The sequence below is a fragment of the Chiloscyllium plagiosum genome, chromosome 3, assembly GCF_004010195.1.
Source record: "Chiloscyllium plagiosum isolate BGI_BamShark_2017 chromosome 3, ASM401019v2, whole genome shotgun sequence".
In the NCBI taxonomy this organism is placed as follows: Eukaryota; Metazoa; Chordata; class Chondrichthyes; order Orectolobiformes; family Hemiscylliidae; genus Chiloscyllium; species Chiloscyllium plagiosum.
In genome coordinates, this window is record NC_057712.1 from 11017051 (window position 1) to 11039956 (window position 22906).

The 22906-nt window shown below is 40.2% G+C and overlaps 1 protein-coding gene across 5 annotated transcripts in view; it reads right to left on the reverse strand.

Annotated features, from left to right (window-relative positions):
* Window positions 1-1719: 1719 nt before the first annotated feature.
* LOC122540913 (adhesion G protein-coupled receptor F5-like) overlaps window positions 1720-22906 on the reverse strand; it is a 33344-nt gene continuing 12157 nt past the window's right edge. For 2 of the 5 annotated variants that reach the window (XM_043677206.1, XM_043677215.1), the window contains 8 exons: window positions 21127-21216; window positions 19654-19826; window positions 15543-15716; window positions 12642-14003; window positions 10687-10728; window positions 10549-10605; window positions 6249-6315; window positions 1720-4076 (listed from right to left, as the gene is read on the reverse strand). In XM_043677206.1, coding sequence (XP_043533141.1) covers window positions 6280-6315; window positions 10549-10605; window positions 10687-10728; window positions 12642-14003; window positions 15543-15716; window positions 19654-19826; window positions 21127-21216 — 1934 coding nt within the window. In that variant the 3' untranslated portion in view covers window positions 1720-4076; window positions 6249-6279. Of the gene's footprint in view, window positions 4077-6248; window positions 6316-10548; window positions 10606-10686; window positions 10729-12641; window positions 14004-15542; window positions 15717-19653; window positions 19827-20460; window positions 20706-21126; window positions 21217-22906 lie in introns of those variants that run through there. The other 3 variants (XM_043677234.1, XM_043677243.1, XM_043677225.1) reach the window with 2 other exon arrangements.

The window sequence follows — 22906 nt, forward strand, 5'->3', positions numbered from 1 at the left end:
GTGGACTAAGTCAGAAGTCTGACCATGTCATTCAGTACCAAGTCAGGTTCCACATGTTGGGCCAAGTGGTGACTCTCTGTGCCATAAACTATCTGTGTTCACCCTTTTGGTTGACAAGCTATTTGCTTTGAGCAACAAAGAAAAAACAATCTCTCGGCCTGGTTTTTATTCCTAAAGAAGTCTGTGGCAGTTGTAGGTTTGGCACAAATATACAATTCTACAGGATACAATTCTGAATTACCCACTGGAAAATATGCCGTTCAATCTAACCATAATCAGGAAAACATTTGGGTTAGTTTTAGGTTAAGACGCTAAATGTACATCCTCTCACATAAGGGTCACCATTGATAACCTCAGGGGAAATTTGTTTCCCTGTCCCCTGTATATATAGCAGGTAAAGTCAGTTAAATTTTGGAAGGCTTCTGAAAACATATAGTAAAGCCAATTTTTTTTCAGTTTTCTGTATTTTTGATTGTGTTCAGAAATTGAAAACGTACTGTTTTAAAACCAAGATTGGTAGAAGGGATTGCTGCATTTTATAAAAGGATATACCAAACTCATCGTAAACAGTGTTTATGTTGCTACTTTGTTCAAGCAGTAAGGCAAACACCTGTGGGTGCACACAAAGTGACATTGAGTCAGCAATTGGTGGTGATTGGTTCATGGATTGTGACCTTTGGATGACAAAGATAATTTGCTTGCCAACAACAATGCGATTGGTTCCTGGATAGTCAAACAGCTTGTGAGTGTGAACGATATGGCCTGATGCCATCAGATCTCCTGAAACAGAAATGTTGTCTTTCCCTTTGTAGTGAAAAATACCTAAAGCCTTAAAAACACTGTTTATTTTCCTACACAAGTTGCTATAATCAATAACTAAGTAACTTTGCAACTAATATACCAGTTGCCTGTGCTTCTTGTGAAGAAATGAAAAAGATTCAAGAATAACAAGCAAAAGGATTATCTCAGTGAACCATGTGGGCAGGGGCCATTGAATTGCTTTCTCAGTTTTCTTTTCCTTCACCCACAACACCATCTTTTTGTGTCTATCTGCAAGTGTTTGTCGTGGGGTTTATAAGATGGTTAAAATTTTAACTGATGGAAGAAATGTCAGCAATTTATAATTATTTATCTGTGGTACATAATTAACAGTAGTTCTGGCTGAGTACAGAACCCTGATCCATGTTTGATATTAAGCTGAATTTAAAAGATATGTCAATTGGGGAATTTTGCATACTTTGTTAAAGCCCTTAACTAATGTGATGACTCTGTTTCCCTATGGCAAAAGTGAGGACTGCAGATGCTGGAGATTAGAGTCGAAAGTGTGGTGCTGGAAATGCAATAGCAGATCAGGCAGTATCCAAGGAACAGGAGAATTGATGTTTTGGGCAAAAGCCCTTCATCTAACGACACTCTGATTTCCTGTGGTTGATGTCCAGCGTGCTGTCCCAGTGAGGCATGACCGTTTGCATGTTTGGGAAAAACCAGTTGAGGAGTCTTCAGATAAGAGTTGAATGTTTTGATAACTTCAAGTGTTGCATTAAAAGGTAGATTTGTTTTACTCAAACCCTGTTCAACCTGACTCCAGGAGATGAAAATATGTTCACTGTGCGCAGAGATGATGGACTCGAGATCAGACAATTCATGAATTAGGTTTGTTGAATAGGGTTATTCATAAATATATTTCTATAAAAGAATTCTAGATACACTGTTTTGCCATCCATTTAATACTTTTTTTAGAATTGACACTTGATTAATTTAAAACTTTTTAAAGATTACAACCATCCACCAATAGGATACAATAATCACAAATACATTTGAATACAATGATACAGAAATATAAACTTACTGATCAGAGTAATAAAATACACAGCATACTCTCTAATGCAAAAAGACACAAATTTTCAACATCAGTACATTTAACCAAATGTAGTTCCCGTTTATCTGGCTAAATGTTTGTTTCCTTGCAACAGCATACCAATGTGTCACAATATTCAAAGTAAAAATGAATATTAAATCAAATGATATATCAGCGAACATAATGCAGTATTCATAATGAGGGAATGACTAAACTTTTCACTCCTATCTTGCAAGTGTACATACAATACTTAACTCAAATCAGCATAATTTGCTTCAGATTCATGCTATGGATCAAGTTAATTAATTCTCAGTGTTACTTTCAAATAGTGTGAAAAATTGCTTAATAAGAAAGAAATCACCTCACAGTCTGAGTTAATATATTCATTCTGATATCACTATTGCGTTACTTATTAATTGTTGAAGTTACTGTGAAAAGACTGACTTCCATGAAATATATCTAACAAAACCATTGGTACTAACCTGCTAAAAGACATAAGAAACTACATATCTAAAATAATTCCATTGGTTAAAATGGTCTTGGGACAAGAGTGTTGCTAATCACAAGCAACAATATTCATTTGTAAAATCCTAGCATTTTAACAATAGAAATCAGAATTCTGACAAGACCAGGTTAAAGTCTGACTGGTTTACTTGAAAACACAAGCTTATGGAGTGCTCACATGACAAGGGAATAATGTTCCAGATGATTGTGATTTCAAGTAAACCTGTCAGATTATAAACTGGTGTTATGTGACTTACGAATTTAACACTGGCACCTCCACATCTCAAAAATAGAAACCCAATAAATAGTCACTGCACTGATCAACTGATAAAACAAGATATTACTGTTCACACCATCATGTCAGCACAGTTTACAACCATTGGAGTGTTTTTTTTAAATTGTAGTCACCTTTATAATGTGTACCATGATGTACATTAGTTTAGTGATTCAATACAACAGCTATTCAAGTGTTATTGTTTTTGAATTTGACACTGGCTCAACAGATTTTTTATTTCCTTTACTGATCCTTAGTTGTTATTTGTTATTTTGCCTCTGGTAAGGAATTAGCATGCTGTTGGGATGGGGTTGACCGAGGCACAGAGAATTGTTTGGGCATGAACCCAGATTCTTCGATGCGATCGGAAATACAATTTCAGCTGCTGATGCTGACCGAACAATTCTGGCTTTAGCAGAGTGACGTTTTAGTGAGCGGGATTGGCGGGTTGTGGGAGGGGGTAGCTGGGTGGGGAAGCAGGGAGGTGGGGGGTGGGTGGGAGGTGTGGAAAGTGCTGTTCTTTGGATGTTAGACTATGTTCTAATCTGTCTAACCTGATGTCTCTGCTATCACGAGTGACGCTGATCAATGTATTTTTGGATTTAATTCCTTCACAGGATGTGGCTGGGCCAACGTTTATCTCTGGTTTCTAATTGATCTTCAGATGGTGATGATGAGCTACCTTCTCAAAATTTTGCAGTTCATATGGATATTTGATTTGCTACAACTAAGTGGTACATTAGACTGTGCAAGTGTCTCTGGAAGATAACTTTCCCCCATGCACTCCCACATTCAAACATTAATTTAAAGAAAGTGCAACATTAGACATTTGCATGATGTTAATGAGCAATTTGAGGCAAAGTATTCACATAAACAATTAAATAATGGTATCAATGTATCCCTATTGAAAAAAGATTCAATAAAGCGTGGTGCTGGAAAAAGCACAGCGGTCAGGCAGCATCTGAGGAGCAAGAGAGTTGACGTTTCAGGTGCAGATGAAGGGTTATGCCTAAAATATCGACTCTTGCTCCTCAGGTGCTATCTGACCTGCTGTGCCTTTTCCAGCACATGCTTTAGCGACTTTGACTTCTCTAGCATCTGCAGTCCTCACTATCTCCTGAACTAGTGAAATAAAACAATTATCCAACATACTTTGAAAATGTTGGAGGCAGTGAAGTCTATTGATTGCGTGTTTGCAATCTATGCTGCTGTCTTCAAGATGTTGTGAATATTTTTGCCTTTTGCATGATTTGCACTGCATTAATGATTCCCATAATTATTAATGATTGCACAAAAGTTGGAATCTCAGTGCACCAAGATTATAATTGATTCACATACACAATTATAAATGAAAAAATGCCAATCTCTCATGTACAAGTCGAATGCCCCATGAAGTACCTGGCTTCCTTTCATATAATTGCCGGATAATATTCCAGGATCCTGAAAGGACAAAACAGGATATAAATTAAGAAGTAGCAAACCATTAAGAGTCAGGTATCACTGTGCATAGTCGGATGTATGACATTGCCCTGCATTGCTCAATGTCAGGGCAAATTTTTAATCTAGAAAATTGGGGTGACAGTTGGAAAGTAGAGTTGATGTAAATGTTCAGCCATTGTCTTATTGAAAGGTTAAGAGTGCTAGGTGGTCTATATGGTCTACTCTTTCCCGATCAGAATTCTTTCTTATTTGCTTTAGAAAGGATAGTGGAATGGGCCCAAATTGCAGGCTAGAGCCTGAATCATCTCATTAGTTCTGCTCATCAAATGGATAGAACATTACAATGCAGTACAGGCCCTTCAGCCCTCGATGCTGTGCCAACAAACCTACGCAGACATGAGGAGAAAGTCTGTCTGAGGCTGAAATTGAATCTGGGTCCCTGGCGCTGAGGCCACAGTGCTAACCACTGAGCCACCAGGCCGTAATGGCTATACACCCAAAAGTCTTCTGTGAACTGGGTCACAACCTGTTGGAAGTCCAAATTTCCATCACAAGGACACCTGTACCAGAGATAGGAGGTTGGCAGACCTTAACTGGGAGACAGTTGCCAATGGCCATGAAGTCTAGAGGCTGCCTTTTTGGAGGGGTACTGGAAGTGGCTAGGAGAAACAGAAAGCCCAGTGAGTCAAGGAGGTGGTCACAAGAAACAGAAGCCAGTGGATTTTGCACTTTGTCAGCATATTGACTTCACCAGCTACAAATGTGACAGTGATTGTCATGCAAAAGTGGATATCCTGGACCACTTCAGGTGATGTTTAACTCAGAGTTCACTGCTGTGACATAAACAATCACCTCATGCATCAAAAGGCTACAAAGATGCACTGCCAATAGATCCAGTGTGACTGCCATAGAGAACACAATGTGCCTGAAGTACTTGCATGGAACAAGCTTTAGCAAGTCATTGTCCAACTCAAATGCTGTAGCAAGGGCTGGATTGCAATTTTATGGCAATAGATTGTTCTGTTATTAGCAGTGATGTTTCATTCGTCATATCGCAATAACAGCTTTTATATCTTATGTAGATGGAAGAAACAGATTCTATAAAAGTGATCTAGGTTGATGCCACCTCGAACTTGGTCCTTTTTAACTCTGTTAAAAGCTCTTCACCTCCCCTTCCCTGATTCCCAACTTCCAGCTGAACCAGCTACCTCCAGGCCTCTACCAGTATCCCAATGAACTGAGCTGTTTGGAATTTGGTTCAGATAACTATTGAGTCTCAATACTGTGAGGTAGGGGACAGCAGATGGCCATTTCACTCAATGTCACTTGAAGTGTATGGCCCAGTTGTTTGTATTTGCCTTTTTGCCATGTTAGACAACATGAAAATCAAGACAAAACTGCAACAATAGGAAGTATGGAAACTCTGGGAGAAAACATTGAGAGACTGCTGGATCATTGGAAAGACTATACAGGAATATTGGATAAAGTTTTAAACATGCTGTGTGATGGTCCAAACTGAACTCAGGTGATTTGCAATACCCCAATATATTTATTTCTCAGACTTTCCCAAATGAACGTGATTTTTGAACAATGGATGCTCACATTGAGTCAGTTCTTATCATATTTCATATTTTGTTTCTTATATTCATATTTCATTTATAGTAATTCATTTTCATTCAAAATGCTAATGCTTCGTAGATTTTCTCTTGCACAATATGCAGTATATAAACATAAAAATATCAAATTGGCAGGAGTTTCTAAAGATGTTAGAAGGTTGAGTAGTTCTTACAAACACTTTAAAATTTCTAGGTAGCCAAGCCCCATAATTAGAATATGAGTAAAATAAGATTCTCCTGGACCTTTGCAGCACATTAAATGCTGCATTTTCTTTAAGTCACACTGTAAAGACTATCTCTATTGTCCATGATTTGCAGATGAGTTGAGGAAATATCCCTGGCCTTGCTGATGGACACAAGAAAAGTGTTAGAAGCCATGACAATGTCAATTGGTCGCTTTTTAAAGATTTCAAATAGGCCCTTCACTTATTTATGGGAAAATCATTTGTCATCTGCATTATATTTTACCTGAAAATCACAATGGATCTCCACTAATAATCTTTATCTCAACATTACCCCATCTAGGGACTTGAGATGGTTATTTAATTATACTAACCTTCTTTGAAAAACGCCTCATCACCAGATGTTCAATAAGTATTTGAAGTTGTACTGGTAACTAGTTTCTAAAAAAGAAATAAAATTGACTCTTATCAAATGAAGCCATTTGTTTGATCTTTCTTTCCACTGTGCTCCAAAAATACCAGAATAAGTCATAGTGAATATTTTAAGAGAGCATCTTATTATACAGGGTTTGCTGAATATGAATCATGCTCTGTCTAATATAATAGTTATACAAGAGTGATTACATTTCAAAGTACTGCATTAACTGCAAAGTGTGATGGATATTGAGTCATAGAGTCATATAGCTCAGAAATGGATCCTTCAGTCCAACTCGTCCATGCCAACCAGACATCCCAATCTGGTCTAGTCCCAGTTGCTAACATTTGGCCCATATTCCTCTCAACCCATCTTATTCACATACCCGTCCAGATGTATTTTAAATGTTGTAATTGTACCAGCCTCCACCACTTCCTCTGGCAGCTCATTCCATACACACATACTCTGCGTGGAAAACGTTACACCTCAGTTCCTTTTTAAATCTTTCCCTTTTCACCTTAAACCTATGCCTTTTTGTTTTGAACTCCCTCACCCTATCCACGCTCCCATGATTTTACAAACTGCTATAAGGTCACCCCTCAGCTTCTGATCCTGAACTTGAAAGATACAGTTGAATAAGAGGCTTTCTTGAATAAGAGCCTTTTTTTCCATAAGAGGTAATGGAAACTAAAGGTGGTAAATGGGGAAGCAAATCAGGGTATTAGCTGGGAGGATATAGTGAATGAAACTATCTGACACAAGCATAGGAACAACGTGTACATACTAACAGAAATGCCCCAATGAGATGATTGAGATCTTGTGGTACTGTCCCTTCCTCTGAGCCAGAGGTCTGTATTTAGGTCCCACATATCCTGGAGGTGTGTCACAGCATATCCCACCAATTGATTAAAGTAACTCCATGAACTGGTTGCAATGAATAAGCCATGTATGCAATTGGAGCTAAAGGATCTGGAGACTCTGAATTGCTTCTGGGTCCCTGGGCTTTCCAGAATGAATCTGCTGTAACTCAGGAAAACACTGATTCTTCACAGTTTTCTCTAGTCATTTCTCAAAACCAGACAAACTACTGCAGAATTTGAGGGCTCAGAATGTATGTAAGATGAGGAAATGAGTTGCGATAGAGACAAAATACACATGGAAAATGAACCAATAGTTACAGGAACTCATTAATTAAAGAGATGGCCAGAATAGATAATCACAACAAGACTTGCTATCGAAAAAAATTGAGATTGTAAATATTTATAACATATATCCAGCTGGATTTTAACCTTTTCTTATGAAATAAGGAACTCCTGAATCAATGAAACATTTCAATTACATGTAAACCTTTGTTTGCAAACTATGAAAAAGGACTTTTTTATAAAAGTACTGCCCCCTCAGTCAATTTATCAAGATAAACATGGGCTCCTAACTGGGCTTCTTCTTGAAAAAGAGCTCTTTCCTATTCTTCAGAATATTCTTGATACCAATATGGATCAGAACAATTGACTTTTCTTCCTTCCTCTCAAATAGCCTCTCATGCCAGCTTGAGATGTGCCTCACTACACCAATGTATCATGTGGGACTCTTAATCTTACCTATATATATACACTCTATCAGCTCCCTCACCCTGGTTATTGAATTGCATACAACTATAACTTTTTCACACAGAGGGTGGTGCGTATATAGAATGAGCTGCCAGAGGAAATGGTAGGGGCAGGTATAATTGCAACATTTACAAGACATTTAGACAGACACATAAATAGGAAAGGGATATGGGCTAAAAACAGGCAACTGGAACTAGTTCAGTTTAGGAAACCTGGTCAGCATGGATGGGTTGGGCCAAAAGGCCTGTTTCCATGCTGCATACCTCTATGACGCTGAGTCTACCGGATGAAGTTTCCCTCTTCATTCTATATCCCCATCTCCACCATCTTGTTTTTGACAAACTCCAGCTCCAAAGTGCCACAATTTGTGTTCTGGTTATTTGAAAGCTAGCACTCTTGTTAGTGAATCAAATGATCCAAGTTCAAATTCTATACCATGGCTTGAGTCCTATCATAGGACTGTACTGTAGTACTTTAGGAGCACTGCACTGTTGGAGATGCTATCTCCTAGACAAAACATTATACTGTATCCTTCTCGGCCTTGTTAGTTGCATGTAAAAGATTCTAAGGCACCATTTCTAAGAAGAGCAGACGACTCATTCCTGACGCCTGAGCCAACATCTATCTCTGAATCAACATCACAAAAAACGATTAAATAAAGCAAATAATTGTGAATGTTAACGACCTGAAACAAAGCAGAAATTGCTGGAGAAACTCAGCTGGTCGGGCTACCAAAAGCTGACTATCTGGTCACTATCTGGCTGGGTTCTTAATAAAAAATACTTAGTTAAATTTGGGTGTTAGTCTGTGATGCTGACATAAACAAAGCAGAACAAACAGAGATCCTGATAACAATTTCTATCCTTATTCTAACAGTTAGCAAGTACATTGTACCTATTGGGGGGGGGGGGGGCGGTTAACTTCTGCAGATGTTGATTCTCTATCTTACCTGGGTTTCCATTTCCTTGCACATGAAAACCCATCTTAGATCTCCATTCTCAGCAAAGTGTGACCAATGTTTGGAACAAACTGCTCTGATACTACTCCCCAATATCTGAGTGTTTCTGTGTGGCCCTCTAACTGCTGTTGCTATCTACTTTAGCATTGCAATACTTCACTGGGGACTATTCCTCCTGACTCCAACTAAAGCCGCAGAAAGCCCTTAGACTAATTAACGGGACCATGACACAAGGTTTTGAAGGAGAGTTACTATTATATTTCCCCAGCATAAAGCAGATCAACAGCTAATACAAAGTGAGAAAGGACAGAGAGGTGAGTATGCCAACTCTAATTTACAACACTAAACTGAAAATTCTGATGATTGATCAAATCTTTCCAATGGCCATGGTTATCTGAACATCGAAATATAAAGTGGGAGTAGAAGTGGGCCATTTGATCTTTCAGCCTGCTACAACATTCAGTATGATACTAGCAGAAAGTGAGGACTGCAGATGCTGGAGATCAGAGTCAAGAGTGTAGTGCTGGAAAAGCACAGCAGGTTAGGCAGCATCTGAGGAGCAGGAGAATTGACGTTTTGGGCATAGGCCCTTCATCAGGAAATTCCCGAAATTACGTCCAAAATGTCGATTCTCCAGCTCCTCGGATGCTGACTGACCTGCTGTGCTTTTCCAGCACCACACTCTCGAATATGATACGAGCTTTCCCTTTATCCCAAACCATATTCCTGTTTTGTTTCAACATCCTTTGCTTTATTTGATATCTAAATATGTATCAATCTCTTTCTTGAATATTTTCAGCTACCTGGCTTCCACAGCTATCTGTGGTTGCGAATTCCACAGATTGACCATCATCTGAGTGAAGAAAAGTTTCCTTATCTCAGTCCTAACTGTCCAATTCATATCCTGAGACATGACTTCTGGTTCTAGATTCCCTGTATCTAGTCTGTCCAGCCCTGTCAAAATTTTATATATTTCGATCAGATCTCCTCTCATTCTTCTAAACTCGGGTAAATACAGCCATAGTTGAACAAATGTCTCCTCATATGACAGTCCTGCCATCCTTGATATCAGCCTAGTGACCCTTTGCTGCACTCCCTCTATGAGAAATACATCCCGCTTTAGGTAGCATGACCAAAACTGCACAAAATACTCCAGGTTTGTCCTCACCAAGGCCCTACCTAACTGCAGTATGTCACCCGTACTTCTAATATCAAATCCTTTTGCAATGAAGGCCAACATATTAAATGATGCTGCACCTGCCTGTCTACTTTGATTGACTGGTGGACAAGGATACCCACATCCCGTCGCACATCCACATTTCCTAACATATGACCATTGAAGTAATACTCAGAAACAAAAACAGAAATTGCTGGAAAAAACTCAGCAAGTCTGGTAACATCTGTGGAGAAGAAGCAGAGATACCATTTTGGCTTCGGTAACGTTTCTTCAGAACACAACAATAATACTCAGTCTTTATGTTTTTCACACCGAAGTGTATAACCTCACACTTAATTACACTAAACTGTATCTGCACTGTCTTTGCCCCCAGGTTCAACTTGTCAGTGGGTGTGTGTTCTGTACGTACAAGGTTTCATGGAATTTAGGAGGAGCGGGTGTCTTCTACCTAACAGATATGTCACCGATGGTAGAATGGGAAGAATGATAAAGTGACAGAAACTGAACATGAACATACCGTCTTTTGGGAAGAATTTGATGATGGTACAACCTTCTGCCTTAAGGCTTCTTGTACCTAATGTAGTAATCAGAGAAAGAAAAATTTAAGTGGGGTGAAGAACAGATGAATTTGGAAAAGGTGGTGATTGCAACTTACCTTACTGTCCATGAGTATACCAAAAATCAAAATACACAACCCCTGAAAACAAAAGTAGAGAAAAGTTGATAAACAAACATTTAACTTCTGACACAAAACACTAGCGTTGATAAATGGCTTACTTGTCTGCTCTATTCTGATATAAATCGTACAATATCACAAGGTTTTCTGACCAGCTGTACCAAAGAGGGCATGGTTGGGACTTTGTTAACCATTCATCCTATAGATAGTAGCTGACCAGATATCTTAAATTAATCTAGTCTCATTTACCAGCATTTGGCCCATATCCCTCTAAATCCTTCCTATTCATGTACCATTCCAGATGCCTTTTAAATAATATAATTGTACCAACCTCCACCACTTTCTCTGGCAGCTCATTCCATACACGCATCACTCTTTGTGTGAAAAAGGTTGGCCCTTAGCTCCTTTTAAATCTTTCTCCTCTCACCTTAAATCTATGCCCTCCATTTTTGGACTCTCCTACCCTGGTGAAAAGACCTTGACTATTCACCCTATTCATGTCCCTCATGATATTATAAACTTGTATAAGGTCACCCCTCAGCCTCTAATGCTCCAGGGAAAACAATCCCAGCCTATTCAGCCTCTCCCTAGAGCTCAAACTCTCCAACCCTGGCAACATCTTCATAAATCTTTTCTGTATCTTTTCAAGTTTCACAACATCTTTCCTATAGCATGGAGACCAGAAATGAATTCCAAAAGTGGCCTAACTATAACAGCCATAACATGACCTCCCAACCCCTGTACTCAATGCACTGACCAATAAAGGCAGCATACCAAATGCTTTCTTCACTATCCTGTCTACGTGGGACTCCACTTTCAAGGAGCTATGAACCTGCACTCCAAGGTCTCTTTGTTCAGCAAAACTACCTAGGACCTTACCATTAAGTGTATAAGTCCTGCTAAGATTTGCCTTTTCAAAATGTAGCACCTTACATTTATCTAAGTTAACCTCCATCTGCCACTCCTTGGTTCATCAGCTCATCTGATCAAGATCCTGTTGTACTCTGAGGTAACCTTCTTTGCTATCTACTACACCACCAATTTTGGTGTCACCTGCAAACTTATTAACTATACCTCTCACATTCACTTCCAAATCATTTATATAATTGACAAAAAGCAGTGGATTCAGCACCAATTCTTGTGGCACACCATTGGTCACAGGGTTCTAGTCTGAAACCAACTGAGCTAAAAAAATCCCAACAGTAACATTAATAGGAATACCACTGAGAATGCTGCTCTGAACTGAGTGTTTGGCTGCTATAGGACTTCCTTGCAGAATGCTGTGATGAAGTCGCTTACTTCATGGTACTTTGCCTTAAAGTGAACCCCAACCTATCATTGAAGGGAAGTGTTTTGCTGCAGAGTTAGGATCAATGCTGATTTTTTTCAGTGCAAGTGCACTGAATGCAGCATTGACATGGTGAAAGAAACTTCTCCTTACACAGGACTTAGGAGCACAGGTAGACCAGTCGACTTTCAATTAGGTCATGGCTGATCTGATCACTTTTCTGCCTGTCCCCTTACCCTTACCCTTAATTCCTTTACTGTCAAAAGTTTATCCAGCTCAGCCTGGAATAAATATAATGACCCAGCCTCCACTAATTTCTTGACAAGCAAATTAATGGGCGCCATCAATAAGTGTCTTACATTTAAGATGGAGGTGAGAGTTTTTGTCTTATTCGTTAATACCTAAAGTAGGTGCTCCCATGCCGCTTGGAGAAATGTAAGTTAGACTATGTCAGTGATCTAAAAAACTCTGGCACTTTTGCTTCCTCTATTGACCTGTTGATCAGCCTGTGTTGAGCTCTTGCCCCATAATATATTGTACCTTTCAACATGCTCAGTTTATTTTATATGAATAACTCCTACATGTTGCACATATAAGCTGCATAAAACTATCTAGCAAAGAGTTATGGGCATTATATGGTACATACCTGGAGTCCACTCAGGATATTAAATGCATAATCTAATATGTTAGAGGAATGTTTATCCAGGAATCCAAATCCAAGTGCCCAAGTGAGACCCAAGACTGAGCTGAGAATAACAACACTTCTACAAATTTGCTTGACTATATTAGAGTCCTTTGTACTGTTGATTGGTTTCTCCCCGACAGTTGGTCGCAGAATCTTAAATATGGTAAGAAATGTAATGAAGATGTTCATTGCAATGATGCTCAATATTGGGACAATATAAAGGAAATGAAGGTAGGTCTCTTCTGCGTTGAGCCAGCATTTCCCTTTTTGTATGTAATGATTTTGGGAAAAGCCAACTGCAAAAGTGCTGATGGAAATTATTAATGGACACAGGTAGCCCAGAGCAAATGACATGATCAGAATTGCTGTTTTGCTGAAATCTTTGAAAAGAAAAATCAAGTGATAAAGAAGCAGAAGTGCCAGAGTAAACATCCAGAAAAACAAAGAAAGATGAAAAAATTTCATTAAGAAAATAGTCACTATGCAGATTGTTGTATTTCCTTTCAGGTATTGAGCCATCATGAAGAACACATAAACTGTAAGTAGGGATAGAATAATATTCAGCATCATTATATGTCGGGCTTGTGAGGTCTTAGTTTTGGTCACATGCTTCCATACAACTGTCTCTATAATAAGACAAATTATCAAACACCCCACAGATAGTCCAGTTGTAATCTGGCTTATAATTTCCAAAATTTTGTCTTCTTTACGTGCAAAAGGTGACATCAGTGAAGAAAAAGAGGTCAGGTGGTCACACTTGCAAATAATGTTGTCTCCATTTGTTTCAGGTCTGCATCCCGATGAACTCCATCCTCCCCCATCATTCTGAGCAAAGTCCCAAAACACACATTTAGCACTGTCTCGCTGAAGTGTACTGTTCAGTAATGAGGAATTTATTTCGATATTAATTGAAGAACTTTCTGCTATTATTGTCACAGCAAGGCTATTCAATATTTCTATGCTGTTTGGTATGTCAAGGATATCAGTCAATGTTGCATATGCAACGCCGATGACAAGGGAACCGTTTGGAAGCTTTGACAGTTCTTTTTCATCAATGTTCACACTATTGCTTGATGATCTGTTTTTATATTTAAAATCACTGAAATAAATTTTATAATCCTTATGAGAATTTGAGTTAATCTTCACTCCCATCAACTGAATATTAGGTTTTGTGATGTTGAAAGTTTCTTCAGTTGAAGAAAATAGGGTGGTAAATTGTTCTATAGACATCAATAGCTGGGAGCTGACGTTGTGTTGTGCCACTGTTTTCCAAGATGACAGGGCAGATTGATCAATAATCGTATTTACTGTGACAAGGAAATTCTGGAAGCACAAGATAGAACTTTATTAGATAACTCATTTTGTTTGGAACAAAATAAATGTACTTGAGAAAGTCAGATCTTACAATGGGAGATCTATCCAGTCTCCCATGCACTGCATTTGTGTCAGTGCATGATAAACAAATTCTTCTTTAACTCCACTCACTTCCTCCCAATAATCCATGGTTGAAAACTGAAAGTGCTGTGAATGCTGTAAATCAGATCTCCCAATGGACAAAATTTCGGAAAAAAGGAATGGGGCAGGTGTCCTGGAATCTGTTCTCACCTGCCGATTTTGAAAGCCCCCTAACTTGGCCTAGCCCAGAGAAAATATCAATCTTATACTTGCCTGTCTTTCTATTCAGATCTTCCCACAAGACCATAGAAAAGTTATGACACAGAATAAGACCATTCATCTCAGTGCCCATTGAATAAACTAGCCACCCATTCTATTCCCACTTCCAGTTCTTGGCTTGTAGCCTTACAAGATACTGTACTTCAACTAAGATCAAGGTTCCTTCTGACTGGTTTCTGTCTCAATCACCAAACTGGGCAGTGATTTCCAGCCAACCACTAGCTTTTTGATGAAAAGGCTGTTTCTTAATGAAAGTGATTCTACCAATCACTTTAGATTTGTGCTGCCTGATAATTGACCTGTCTGCCAGGAAAAACAGTTCTTCGCTGTCCACTTTATCTAGGCCTCTCATTATCTCATACACCTCAATTTAATTACCTCTCCACCTTCTCTGTTCTACATAAAACAACCCAAGTATATCCAGGAAAGCAGATGACGAGTACAAAGCTGGCTGTTCAGCATTTTCCTTTGTTACCTTGCATTTTCTGAACGCATGTGGCACGTATTGGAAGTTGATTCTGGAATTTTTAGCTGCTGCAAGTCTTTCTAGCCAGGAACAATATATTGTTTGTCATTCAGTGGTGACCTTGTAGTATTATTGCTGAACTAATAATCCAGGTACCCAGGTAATGTTCTGGGACATGGGTTCAATACTGGCACATGGCAGTTGAATTCGTAAAAATCTGAAATTGGGAGTCAAGTGATAATCAATAAACCAGTGTCAGGAGAAAAAAAGCTCATCTGGTTCACTTATGCCCTTTAGGGCATCTTTGCCTGGCCTTCAGTCTCACAACATTGTTCACTCTTGACTGCCCTCTGGGTAAATGGGGATGGGCAATAAATGCTGGCCTTCGTCCATGAGTAAATAAAACTAAATTTTAAAATGCAGCTATAGGAAACACACTGCTGACAGGAAACCTAGCCAAACATATAGCTGCTTCAAAGTTGAAGTGCAATCCTGGTCTTCCCCAACTTGGATGGGTGGACAATGAGAGGCCCCAGTGAATTAGTACTCTGCTTTGTTTCTTACTTTCAGGAAAGGTTACCAGAAACTGGTGGCCATGTTTGTGAAATAGCCAAATCAACAATTCTTCACAGTATGATGAATGTTGCTCTTTTCAATGAGTTTTGACAATAATTGCCATTTGTTAATTTTGACTTTTGCTTTACATTATGCATAATTCTTACCTGCATTATGGACTGGTTAACAGAAACATTTGTTAAAGACGAAAAAGCAGTGAGGATGTCAACGGTGGCTATGAGGTTTCCAGGTTCTGTGATAACTTGATTTGTTGAGGTGTTGGCCAATTGCTGCACCAGGCCAGGAAGGTTCTTTGCTAATTCAGTTTTGTTCTTGGTGGACTAGAAAATGGTAATGTTAAAGATTTAGATGGAAAGCCAACTCTACACTATGGCACACATTAGAAAGGAGAGATTTTTATATGTTATGCTGACTTAATCTCTTAGAAATATTAAAAATGTTGGGAGAGCAAATTTCCAGAGAGAGGTTTTCCAAACACACACCATAACTTCACTTCACAACTCAAGAGGGTTGGATAGTTCATTTGACTGGATGGCTGATCAACAGGTTTGTTTCCCACCAGCTGAGGTCAACACGATGGCCCTGCCTTCTCAACCTCACCCCCCCACCACCTGAGGTGTAGTGACCCTCAGGTTAAACCACCACCAGTCATCTCTCTCTAATGAGAGAGCACCCTTATAATCCTCTGAGACTGACAACTTTACTTTTATCTCTAACTTCATTAGAAGAACTGTGGAAAAATCAGGGAAAAGAATGAGAAACAAGAGAAAACTCCCACAGTTCTTCCTGATTGTAATTCACACAATGTCATTATAGACAACACTCGTACCACGTAATCTTCTACATTGGTTTTTTAACCACCAGGTTATAGTCCAACAGGTTTATTTGGAAGTACAAGCTTTCAGAACGTTACTTCTTTGTTGGGTAGCTGGTGGGCAGGATACATAGGACACAGAATTTAAAAGTGAAAGATCAAAGTGTCATACAACTGATGCAATAAATTAGACTGACCTGGCTGTTGTACCTCCATTGTCCCTGTAGCAGAAACTAAAGGCCAAACCTTGCACCCTTGTTTTGGCTTAGTGTGAGTTGGGTCGAGTTGCTGTTTTGCAGATTGGATTCGGAGCATGTTGGTGAAGTGGAACATGGTCATGAATATTCTCTAACAGGGACCAGGTGCTGCTTGCAGGAATGGTGCAAAGTAGAGGCATTGTCTTGCCAAGGAAACAGCATCCCCTAACCGACGACTGTACACCTCCCTGACTTCATTACACTTGCACTCCCAGACTGACCAATATGGATCTACAGGACAGAACATGAACCACGCCCAGGACAGTGATCACCCCTTATCTGGAAGCCTAAGTCTGGCCAAATCGCTAGGCTGGGGTTTGGGAGGCTGCCCTTAACTTACTGTTCTGGGCCCAACCCTCACACTGAGAGGTGCCTCCATGGTCTTCAGTAATGACTACTCCCCTTTGACTTTGAGACATAGCTGCCTGTTTGCTGCAAATACAGTGTGCTAGGTATGTAAACTGCTGGAACCTGGTGTCCTTATGAGATTGACATTGCAACCTGTCATCCAGTCCGGTATCCACCCATTTGACAGAGGACTGCTGAATAGCAAGGAAGACTGCTTGTCTGACTCTGTTAACTAGCAAGGGAAGGCAGGGATACTGCATTGATAAGGCATTCAACAAGCTCTAATTCCCATTAATTAGCAGCTTGCCACTACCGAGCAAGAAACTCTCAGCAAATGCATAAATGATGTGGCCAGTTAATCCTAATGATTAGATTCCCTACAGTGTGGAAACGGACCCTTCAGCCCAATCAGTCCACACTGACCCTCCAAAGAGTAACCCACCCAGACCCATTCCCCTCTGACTAACTGCACTTAACACTATGGGCAATTTAGCACGGCCAATTCACCTCACCTGCACATCTTTGGACTGTGGGAGAAAACCGGAGCACCCAGAGAAAAACCCACGCACATACGGGGAGAATGTGCAAACTCCACACAGACAGTCACCCAAGGCTGGAATCGAACCTGGGACCCTGGTGCTGTGAGCCACCGTGCTGCCCTGAGGTCGGTCTCACTGCAGTTCTTGCCTGATTATGGTCAAAAAAAACCATCATGGCCCAGGCTATTCAGACCCTGTAAGATTCGACTCATTCAGTTATTACAGCACTGAATGGGGTCGTTCTACTGACTCTCCCCTTGCTCACTCACTAGAGGAGTAATCTAGTTACTGCCACTCCCTTGCTCTTTATTCATAACTCTGCAATTCTTTACTCCTCGTGTGCTCATCCAGTTCCCTTTTGAAACCCACATTTGAATCTTCTTCCAGCATATTCTCAGGCTCATGACACCGATATGTAACACTTACAGTGTTGTAACATTGTCTATGCTACTACAAGGTTCATAGTGGAACAGATCAGAAGCACCAGGATGAGATTTTGATGCCTGGGCTGCACTGGTCACCTTATAACCAAGGGAGAGAATGCTGCACTATTCTGGCATGTTGTGCAGCTGGAAGTAAAAGGAGAATGTCCTAGTGGGAACAACAGGTGATGAGGATCAGGACATTGGTGGCCAGGAAAGACCTGCTAGAGGTTCTGATCGAGCCATGAATCATTGATCACAAAAGAACCTAACTGAAACCTGCCTCCAGGATGAATGAGTTGGGATTGAACTATTTTTCACTGTGGAACATTTTATTGGTTAATAGATTAGATTCCCTACAGTGTGGAAGCAGGTCTTTCAGCCCAACAAATCCACACTGACCCTCTGAAGAGTAACCCACACAGACCCATTTCCCTCTGACAAATGCACCTAACACTATGGGCAATTTAGCATGGCCAACTCACCTGACCTGCACATCTTTGGACTGTGGGAGGAAACCCACGCAGTTGCGGGGAGAATGTGCAAGCTCCACACAGTCGCCCAAGGCTGGAATTGAACCTGAGTTCCTGGCGCTGTGAGGCAACAGTGCTAACCACTGAGCCATCATTATGTGGCAGCAACTGCTGATCAGTCTAATGCACATGTAGACCTAAACCAAAAACAGATTGTGCTGGAAAACTCAGCAAGTCTGGCAGCATCTGTGGAGAGAAAATAGAGTTAATGTTTCAAGGAGTCCAGTAAACCTTCTTTCTCTCTTCTTAATTAATGAGCAGAAGATGTTGGGAGAAAACTCAACATGGGCCATGTCAGAACAGTTGCCTTAGAATTGTAGAATCATATAGTACAGCTCAGCTCAGCCTGCATCCAGTCACCCCAAACCTACCAGGGTTAAATTGCAGTCTTTGCCATATAGAGCAGGCGTAGGCTATTTTACCCTTCAAGCCTGTTCTGCTATTCAATGAAATCATGATCAATGACTTAATTCCATTCACTCACATTGACTCTTGTGCATTTGGTTAACAAAGATCTTTCAAATTAACAACAGATCTGCCATCAACGTTTGTTTGTGAAAGGGTGTATTAAACACCTACTACCCTATATGTGTTGAAATGTTTCTTGATTTCACTCCTGAAAAGTCTGGCTGGGATTTTCCAAACTCTGCACCTTAGTCTGAGAGTCCCCAGACAATGAACTGGTTTCTTCCATCTACCATGTAAGCTCTGCTTAATATCTTGAACACTTCAAACAATTTTTAGCATTTTAAATTCCAGATAATCCATCCATTATTTCGATAACCTCTCCTAGTTAAGTTATCTGGATGAGCACCGGTGTTCTCTGAATGTTAAGTGCACCCTCTCCAGGACTCATTGACTTCTTAAGTTGTCATTCCTAGAACTGAGCACAATAACCCAGTTTTGATCTAATCAGGTCTTTGAAGAACCTTTATAGCAAAGGTACGCAAGCAGACTGGGAAAATCTACAAGCCATTTTAATTCCTAAATAGAAAGTCAGAACAGGAGTGTTGAGCTTTGTTATGCCATGGAAAAATTTTCAAACATCCAGACAGGCAGTTAAATCAAAGCATTTTCTGAAATATTGCTTGCCTATGAAAGAACTGAACTGGTTACAAAATAAAAATCAAAAGGACTGCGAATGCTGGAAATCAGAAACAAAAACAGAAATCACTGGAAAAGCTCAGCAGGTCTGGCAGCATCTGTGGACAGAAAGCAGAGTTAACATGTCAGGTCCAGTGTCCCTTCCTCAGAACGGATTTCTCTCTACAGATGCTGCCAGATCTGTTGAGCTTTCCCAGAAATTTCTATATATGTGACTGAATTGATTACAATATACAGTACCTCCAGCATGTTTTTTATCTCAGCCAATACACAAAAGTTTTCTTCTGATAAGTACTTTCCATTCTCACATTTTTTTCTCATACATCCAGTCTCATTCTTAGGGCATTCTTTTATTGCCGCCTGCCCTGACTTGGCTAGTCCATAAACAGGGTCATAACACAGAATGTGACAATCTGAGGAAAGAAAACAGCATTTACACAGTAATTATCAGAATACCAAAAACTTGCAAATGTGTGAGATGTGAATGTGCTTTTATTAAACTATGTTACATACAGGTCAATTTGCCAATTTATTCTGCTCCTCTTCTATTTGTACATATTATTTATTTAACTTCTTTCAAAAGTGCAACATTAATCAAATAGAATTTGACTCTCAAGACAAGCCAGCTTTTTTTTAGATTAGATTAGATTACTTTACAGTGTGGAAACAGGCCCTTCGGCCCAACAAGTCCACACCGACCCGCCGAAGCGCAACCCACCCATTCGCCTACATTTACCCCTTACCTAACACTACGGACAATTTAGCATGGCCAATTCACCTAACCTGCACATCTTTGGACTGTGGGAGGAAACCGGAGCACCCGGAGGAAACCCACGCAGACACGGGGAGAATGTACAAACTCCACACAGTCAGTCGCCTGAGGCGGGAATTGAACCCGGGTCTCTGGCGCTTATTCAAGGGATCTGGTTCCTGCGTGTTTATAAATAGGGTATGGGATATTTGGCTGAATCTTGGCCCTGAGGTGGTGGAATGGGAGGCAGGAGTGAACGTAATTCGGCAGAACGATGGCAGACGAAACTTGCCTACCTTCGCACCTTTATCCAAATTAAGTTTGGGTGGAAAGGTCCATGCTCCAGCAACGTGCCTCCAATCACACCCTTTAAGTGATCAATTAATAACCACTTAAGGGCCTATTTCTGTCTGGGCTGCAATGATTTTAGCTTCAAGCTTCATCAGAAAGCCTCTTTCTCAAACAAATGGAGGGAAACAGAAGACAATGAAGGCAAACAAGGTTAAAGATTCAAATGGATATCCTGTTGGAGAGAACAGCAGAATGTATTCAAAGTGAGCATACCTGGAAGAGAAGTTGCAGCGAATCACTTAAATTAAAGCAAAATATTGCAGATGCTGGTGATCTGAATTTTACAAAACAGGAAGTGCTGAATAAACTCAACAGATCTGGCAGCATCTGTCCAGTAAGTAACAGAGTTCACATTTTCAAACCCATATCTCATAGTCTTGAACAGAAGGGGCCTGGAAATAATGACTTAACAAAGTACAGGAGGAGTGAGGTTAACAGATGGTGGGAGTTCTCTGAGCAAAAGATGCAAGGAATGCTCATGGTAGTACAAGAGAGTTAGAGCTGCAAATTAAGTGCTAATGATAGGTGTTAATATTAGGAAAGAGGAATGTGGTTTCTGAGTAAATTATACTGAGTCTTGCTTGCTCTTCAGTGTAGTAAATATAACCTACCATTCGATGTAGTGTTGCTCCGATAATAACATCGTACCAACGATTTGGGTAAATTCTCATTTTTCTTCAATTTCAAGGTGCATTTCATTTCTACAGGTTAAATTATTTCAGTGAATGAAAACAAGTTAAGAATTCCAGATTATTTCATAAAGAAAACTGATCACTAGTTTGTTTACAAATCCTGGCGTCACAAATAGCAGTCCTCAGCCAATTCAATTCACATCACATAATATTGAAAAGAGCTGAAAACGCTGGATACTTGGCATCATCAGTGCTGAAGACCCTGCCCCCAAAACAGCCATGTCAGCAGTCTCAGTAAATGCACTGATATCTACCTGACAATGTGGAAACTTGCCCAGCTATTTCCTTCCTACATAAAAGAAAGCAAGTCCAACCTGACAAATCATAGTCCCATGAGTGCACTCTCAATCATCTGCCAATTAAGATATTATTGATAGTGTTGCCAAGAGACAATTACTCATCAATAAACTGCTCCTTGATGCTCCGTTTAGGTTTCACCAGGATCACTTAGCTCTTGAAATCATTATCGACTTCATCATATATGGACAAAAGTGCTGAATTCCATTACTGCAAGTTAATGCCCTTCACATAAAGATAACATTTGGCATCAAGAACCCATAGCAACTTAGATCAATGGGAATCAGCAGGACATTTTAGCTGTTTTCAGTCATACATAGCAAAAGGAAAACAGTTGTGTATGTTGGAGACTAATTAATTCAGCCCATCAGGACAGCACTGCAGGAGCTCCTCCTGAGCTACACCGAACCATCTTCAGCTGCTTCATTAATGTCCTCCAACATTTAAAAGGCATTTGGATGGGTATATGAATAGGAAGGGTTTGGAGGGATATTGGCCAGGTGCTGGCAGGTGGGACTAGATTGGGTTGGGATATCTGGTCGGCATGGACGGGTTGGACTGAAGGGTCTGTTTCCATGCTGTCCATTACTCCATTACTCTATTATGCTTTTCAGATAGGAGGCCTGTGACCAGAGATGTGCCACAAGCATTGGCACTGGGTCCACTGCTTTTTGTTATTTAAATAAATGATTTGGATGTGAACATAGGAGGTAGAGTTAGTAAGTTTGCAGATGACACTAAAATTGGAGGTGTAGTGGACAGTGAATGTAAGGTATAGGGTTAAAATTGTGCAGAATAATGGAACAGGTGTTGCTTCTGCAAAAGCTTACATTATAAAATTAGACTGCGCATGCCAATTCTAAACAGTGAGAAGCGAAAACAGGTAGAATTATCTATGACTAATAGGGCAGAGCGACCGTGCAGCAGGATATACCAGGCATAGGGAAACAGAAGAAGTGAAAACAGATAGAATTATCTATGACTAATAGGGCAGAGTGACCGTGTAGCGGAATGTACCAGTAACAGGAGAATAGTGTGCCAGTCGCAGGAGGGATGTGGCCAATGGATGGAATTTAGTTTGGCACGATGATCGCACGAAGACAGCAAACTAGGCCAGGATAGTCATATATAAGGAATGAGATAAACAAGAGGAAGGGGTGACAGGCTTAGAGTAATGGGAGAAGTAAACAGAGGCGGAGAGAAGCTAGACAAAGGTGGAGTGAAGCTAGAGCTTGTGATAGGCCACGCGCTACAATAAAAGTAACCAATGGGGTGAAAGGGGAGGACTGAGAGACGCAGCTGAACAGCATAAATCAGAATGTAACCCTCGTTAGATGCTTACTCGTTAGGCACCCGTTCTTGCAAGTACGTATCAATAAAATCCGCTGCTTCAGAATTTGAC